Source organism: Rhinopithecus bieti, unplaced genomic scaffold (genome assembly GCF_001698545.2).
Source record: "Rhinopithecus bieti isolate Rb0 unplaced genomic scaffold, ASM169854v2 scaffold_21626, whole genome shotgun sequence".
In the NCBI taxonomy this organism is placed as follows: Eukaryota; Metazoa; Chordata; class Mammalia; order Primates; family Cercopithecidae; genus Rhinopithecus; species Rhinopithecus bieti.
The window spans coordinates 457,479-464,427 of record NW_016810801.1 but is presented as its reverse complement, the minus strand read 5'-3'; the positions used below and the strand labels follow the sequence as shown (position 1 = coordinate 464,427).

Here is a 6,949-nt window from a genome sequence, read left to right as displayed (position 1 = left end):
GTATGCTGGATTACGTTTATTGATTTGGGTATGTTGAACCAGCCTTGCATCCCAGGGATGAAGCCCACTTGATCATGGTCTGTAAGCTTTTTGATGTGCTGCTGGATTCGGTTTGCCAGCATTTTATTGAGGATTTTTGCATCAGTGTTCATCAGGGATATTGGTCTAAAATTGTCTTTTTTTGTTTTGTCTCTGTGAAGCTTTGGTGTCAGGATGATGCTGGCCTCATAAAATGAGTTAGGGAGGATTCCATCTTTTTTATTAATTGGAATAGTTTCAGAAGGAATGGTACCAGCTCCTCCTTGTACCTCGGGTAGAATTCATCTGTGAATCCATCTGGTCCTGGACATTTTTTGGTTGGTAGGCTATTTATTATTGCCTCAATTTCAGAGCCTGGTATTGGTCTATTCAGGGATTCAGCTTCTTCCTGGTTTAGTCTTGGGAGGGTGTATGTGTCCAGGAATTTTTCCATTTCTTGTAGATTTTCTAGTTTATTTGCATAGAGGCGTTTATAGTATTCTCTAATGGTAATTTGTATTTCTGTGGGATCGGTAGTGATAACTCCTTTATCATTTTTTATTGGATCTATTTGATTCTTCTGTCTTCTTTATTTGTCTTGCTGGCAGTCTATCAATTTTGTTGATCTTTTCAAAAAACCGGTTCCTGGATTCACTGATATTTTGAAGGTTTTTTTGTGTCTCTGTCTCCTTTAGTTCTGCTCTGATCTTAGTTATTTCTTGCCTTCTGCTAGCTTTTGAATGTGTTTGCTCTTGCTTCTCTAGGTCTTTTAATTGTGATGTTAGGGTGTCAGTTTTAGATCTTTCCTGCTTTCTCTTGTGGGCATTTAGTGCTATAAATTTCCCTCTACACACTGCTTTAAATGTGTCCCAGAGATTATGTTATGTTGTATCTTTGTTCTCATTGGTTTCAAAGAACGTCTTTATTTCTGCCTTCATTTCATTACATACCCAGTAGTCATTCAGGAGCGGGTTGTTCAGTTTCCATGTAGTTGAGCGGTTTTGAGTGAGTTTCTTAATCCCAAGTTCTAATTTGATTGCACTGTGGTTTGAGAGACAGTTTGTTATAATTTCTGTTCTTTTACATTTGCTGATTTCACTTCGTTCTCTTCTTATTCGCATGGTTTCTGATGAGGTGTTCTCTGTAATTTTTCTGCTTTTTCATTTATGGATAAGATATTTTCCCTATTCCTCTAGCTTCTTTCAAGATTTCTCTGTTTTTTTTCTTTTGAGCAATTTGAATATATGCCTAGATACAGAGTTTTTGGTATGTATGCAAATTGGTGTTCTCTGAGATTCTTCAATATGTGGTTTGGTGTCTAATTATTTTTGGCAATTTCTTGGTTACTGTTACTTCAAATACTCTCTAAGCTTGATTCTGTCTTCTTCTGATACATCAGCTGTGTGTGTGATGCACCACTTCGAACTGTCCCACTGTTCTTTGATGTTCTGTTTTATACATTGTTTTGTTCTTTTTGCTTTTCAGTTGTAGAAGTTTCTATTATCCTGTCTTTAAGTTCACTGATTTTTTTTCCTATGCTGTGTCCAACAATGTACCCAACAATGGCATTCTTTATTTCTCTTACAGTGTTTTTGATATCTAGCATTTTGTTTTTATTATCCCTTGTTTTATTATCCCTATCTGTGCTTGCATATGTTTTCTTTTTCCTTTAGAACCCTCAACACATTAGTCATAGTTACTTAAAATTGGCTGTCTAATAATGACAAAATCTGTTTCATATCTGAGTTTGGTTCTGATGCTTGGTTTCTCTCTTCAAATTACCTTTTGAAATTCCTTGTAATTTTATATTGAAAGCTGGACATGTTATACTGAGTAATACGATTCAGGTAAATAGACTTAGTGTGAGGTTTTACGTTGTGCTGTATTTAATATTTACTTTAGCTGTCAGTGCCAGAGGCATTGATTCCTCTAGTATCCTTGTTTTTGCCTCCCAGTCTTTTTTGGTACCTCCAGAAACTCTTTAGGTGAAATCTGTCTTGCAGCTCTTTCAGATGTTGGTGCCCTGGTGATGTTGTGGTAAAGTATGGGGGAGGTGAAGCATGCTATATTCTTATGATAAAGTTTTAGTCTTTAGTGAGCTTGTATTTTGGTACTGTGACTTTCACTCGTGTTTCTTTCTCCTCCCAGTTAGATGAGACAGACTGGCTACAGGAGGCTGAAGTTGGAAACTTCCCTTTCCAGATGGAATACAATGTTCTGATTAAGCCATTTCTTCTGGAGAGTTTGCCTTTTTTATGGATAATGCTCTGGGCATATTTCACAATGGTTACTTTTTTCCTCTCTTCATGCCAGAGCCTTGAGAGGATCTTTCTTGACTCTTTACTGATAATGTGGTGGGATATCTGGAATCTGGTCGTATATCCATGCAAGTGTGGAGGTAGCCCCTAAGACTGAGGGGGCCTCTAGGAGTTGCTCACTCTTAAGCTAGACCTCAGTCAGCCTCCAGCAGTTTGTCAAAATTATCACTACTATTTCTAGTGGCTGCTACTCCAGGTAGGCAGATCTTGGCTGTAACTTTTTGGATTTGTTTGTCTTTCCAGATTTCAGGGTGATGATTTGCCTTACAATATCAGTTTTCTGATGAATCCAAGAAAAGTCACTGATTTTTTCAGTTTGTTCTGCCTTTTTCTTATTGTAAGGACAGGAGTGATGACTTTCAAGTTTTTTTTTTTTACATGTCAGAGTTGAAATTGAAGGTCCTATAATTCCTTTTATATTTTAACATTTTAGTTTTCTCATTTTTTTCATTTCAGAATTTCACCACAGTGGTACTAGTTATGATGGCAAGAACAAGGAAAATAATAGTTTTACATTATAAATGGTACTGAGAATATGAACAAGGAGATGTTTGTGTTGCTAGATAGCTAGGTGAGTGAAGAGGAGTTTATCCTTCTATATTTTTTGTGAATCCTGAAAGATTTCTAGGAATCACCAACTGGAAAATGTTGGGACATATTTGTCTAGATCAGAGATTGGCAGATTTTTCCTGAAAAGAGCTAGATAGTAAATATTTTATGCTTTGCAGCCCATGTTGTCTCTGTTGTAGCCACTCAGCTCTGCAGTTGTAGCACAAAAGCAGCCACTGATAATACTTAAACAAATGATTGTGACTATATTTCAGTAAAAGTTTATCTACAGATACACAGTGTGGGCCAGATTTGACCCATGGGCCATATTTACCAATTTGTGGTCTAGAACAACAGTTTTTAATGTTTTTGTTCCGTAGCTCTCATCCTGTACTGAGTATCAGTAGATGGTGGCCATGTTTTATTTGCATATATTTTACCATATTCAGGTATTGTCCCATGTTTGGATAAAGGTTTTCGTATATTAATCAAAAGGTTTCAAAAGGTCTTAAGAGGCAGAGGTCTAGGCTTTATTTGTGAGTTTAAAACCTACCTCAAAGTTGCCATAAAAATATGACTCTTCTTCACTTAGTTGATAACAAAAAAAAAATCTACAATTGCATGTAGTATGTTAATTTTAAAATAAGTACTTTTATCATTTCACTTTATAATGTAGGCATATCAGGTGTTTTAAAAGTGAGGTAACAAGTGTTGCCCAAGATCAATAGGTGGGACCAGGACTGGAATCCAACAGCAACCTGAGTTCCAATGTAGAGCTCTTTTCAACAAATAATGTATGATATCACCCATGGCAGTTGGAGCCATGTCATGGAGCCAGTAGATTGAAGATTAATCTTCAGATATTAGTTCTGGGGCTTTATTCTTAATAAGAAAAATGAGATACTGTTTGTTTTAGATAATTCTATGGTGGGCATTATTTCAAACCATGTTGGAAGACAGACAGAAATAGATGTTCAAGTGACCAAAATGAACCCGATGAGTGATTTTGCATATTATAGAATATTTAAAGCGAAAGGGATCTTAGAGACCATCTAACTCAAATATCGAATTTTAGAGATAAGAAACCTGAGACATGGAGAAGCTAGGTAACTTGGGAGCCAATATGGTTTAATAAAAGAGAATAATAATCCTGGAAGGTCGTAACAGAAGTATGCTAGGGTTGGCTTGCTCTAGCTTCAGAGAGTTAATTGTTAAATTTTTAGCAGTTTTTGTGAGCCAGTTATTAAAACTTTTACAATGAAAATTACATATAAAGTCACACATTGTATTAAAACAAAGGTATATGCCTAATCTCTATCACTAATTATTTTACTATGTATTTCCGTTATCTGTGTTCTCGAGGTTGTTTACATCTGCTATATCTATATGGTGGAAATGTTTTATAATGGTGTGACTCTGTTCAGTGGGTGTCATATTGATAGCTTAAAAATGACCACAGGCTAGCATTTACACCATGAAAACTGGCAAACATTATGGCAAACTCACGCCTGCTGGGCCCTGAACCCCAAGCCAATTGATTAATATTTACCATTGTCTCACTAGTCATGACTTCTGTGTTCTGTACTTGTTTATGTGTTTAGTTTTGCTGCCAGTGAGTTCCTTATGGTTTGGAACTTACGTCTGTAGAATCCAGCACAATACTTGGAGTTTAGTTGACAGACAAATGTTTTTAATTATTTAGTCTTTGGTTCAAATCCTGGCTCCATCACTTACCTATCAGTATGACTTTGGTTATTTTAACCTCTGTTTATTATTTAAAATGGAAATAATAATACCAACCTTTCATGATTAGTGTGAGTATTAATGAGAAGACCTTGACGTGTGTCTGGTATACAGTAGGTGCACAGAAGTAGTTGATTACTACTGTTATAACCTAAGAAGTCGACATAAATGCCATTAGGGTTCAGGCTTATACTGTATGTAGAGCTTTGTATTAAGTGTTTGACCACAAACTGGATGAGAATCAGGAATGTGGTACTGTTATTTTTGTGTGCATATACACTTCTCCTTCCCACACAAAATAATGAGATAAATTAAAAGGAATATGATATATAAGAGGCAGGAAGAAATCCTTCTGTTATATTTGGCATTGCTCAGACTCTTATTACAGTATTATGTCCAGTTTTACATTGCTCATTTCAAAGAGGATGTCAAAAAACTATATGTAGTGTGTCCTGGGAAGAATCAGCAGCTATGATTAAAGGGATAGAAAAATAGGCCCTTTGAGGCAAGTTTAAGGAACTGAGTTTGTTTACTCTGGAAAGGAGATGGTAAAGGAGTTACTTAACTATCTTCAAGTATATGAAGGGTTAGTTTAAGAAAGATGCTCTCAAGTTCTCCAAATGCACAGTGGACTAAAAGAGGAAATCGACATTTCATTTAAAGAAAATTGTGTTAAACACTTAAATTGTCTATCAAGGGATATCATGGAATCTTTGTTTTTGAAAATATTTAAAAAGTAGCAGCAGATGAATATTTATTGAAAAGTTTTAATGTTTGACCTCATGAAAGTGAGAGGTAGGATTGTAGATGTTGTGGCCTTTTCTACTTCTCTGATATGATTTTCTTATATTTACTGTAACTTACCAAGCATATTCCAGATATCTTATTGGAAGACCACTTATAATTTTGATAAAATTATGTTTTAACTTGCATTGCATCTTAGTTGCTGGATTTGTCTTGAATGAAAGCCGTCACTATTATCAATATGCTAGTAAGCAATTTAAATGGAAGTTTATATATAAAACACATTTTGTATAAGTTTATATATAATACACATTTGTATTTTTACATCCATTTTGACATATCTGAAGCATTACTCAAGTATTCATTAAGATTTTTTTCACCAAATAGTACTTTACAGATATTTTGTAACTCTTTTGTGACAGGGAGTCCTCTTGGTATATGATATTACAAATTATCAAAGCTTTGAGAATTTAGAAGATTGGTATACTGTGGTGAAGAAAGTGAGGGAGGAGTCAGAAACTCAGCCACTGGTTGCCTTGGTAGGCAATAAAAGTAAGTTATTACTGCTTATTTATGTATGGTACAGTTTACTTGCTGTTGTGGACAGAATGTTTGTGTCCCCCCTCACCCCCAATATATATGTCGAAGACCTAATCCCCAAAATGATGGTGTCTAGAAGTGGCGTTTTTGGGAGATAATTAGGTCATGAGAGTGGAGCCCTTAAGAATGACATCGGGCAGGATGCAGTGGCTAATGCTTGTAGTCCCAGCACTTTGGGAGGCCAAGGCAGGGGGATTGCTTGAGGCCAGGAGTTTGGGACAAACCTGGGCAACATAGTGAGACCCTTGTCTCTATTTAATTAAAAAAGAGAATGGGATTAATGCCTTCATAAGAGACACGAGAGAGATAATAATTCTTTCTGCCATGTGAAGATAGGCAAGAAGCTGACTGTCTGCGAACCAGGAAGAATGCCCTCATTGGATCCTGAATCTGTCAGTATCTTGATCTTGGACTTTAGTTACCAGAAGTTTGAGAAATAATGTTTGTGGTTTAGGCCATAGTCTATGTCATTTGTTATGGCAGCCCAAACAGAGGACTTATTGAGACATTTGCCTATCCTGTAGTTTTAATTCCTACAAAGAAAGATTTGATATTTGGAAACAGCTTTTCTGGAGTGAGCAAATTATTTGAGTAGAAAATTCCTAAGAGTGTGTACAATCTTTTCAATAACCGCTTTGCTGCATGGTCTATCATAAACTGCTCCACTACTTTGGTCAATTCCTGTGAAGGTAAGTTTAGGTCTGACAGTGTGTGTTTTGGCTTCCTGTGGTCTAAGAAAGCAACATGGACTATTAAGAACAGCAACACAGCTGCAGATTTTATGATATTGCATTGCAGTTTCAGCTCTGTCCCAGAGGTTTTGAGCAATACATTTCATTAAATGATCCCCTATTTTAGGTAAGAAAGAAGTGTCTACATTGGAATTTTATATGCATTGTTTCTTGCTCCTGTCTCTTATAAACTTCCTCTTCTACATTTTCAGGTTTGTTCTGAAATATGATTTTTTTTTTTTTTTT

At 35.9% G+C, this 6,949-nt stretch overlaps 1 protein-coding gene across 3 annotated transcripts in view; it reads left to right on the top strand.

Annotated features, from left to right (window-relative positions):
* RAB28 (RAB28, member RAS oncogene family) overlaps positions 1–6,949 on the top strand; it is a 126,962-nt gene that overhangs the window by 22,704 nt on the left and 97,309 nt on the right. For all 3 annotated transcript variants that reach the window (XM_017892784.1, XM_017892785.1, XM_017892786.1), the window contains exon 4: positions 5,795–5,924. In XM_017892784.1, coding sequence (XP_017748273.1) covers positions 5,795–5,924 — 130 coding nt within the window. The remainder of the gene's footprint in view (positions 1–5,794; positions 5,925–6,949) is intronic.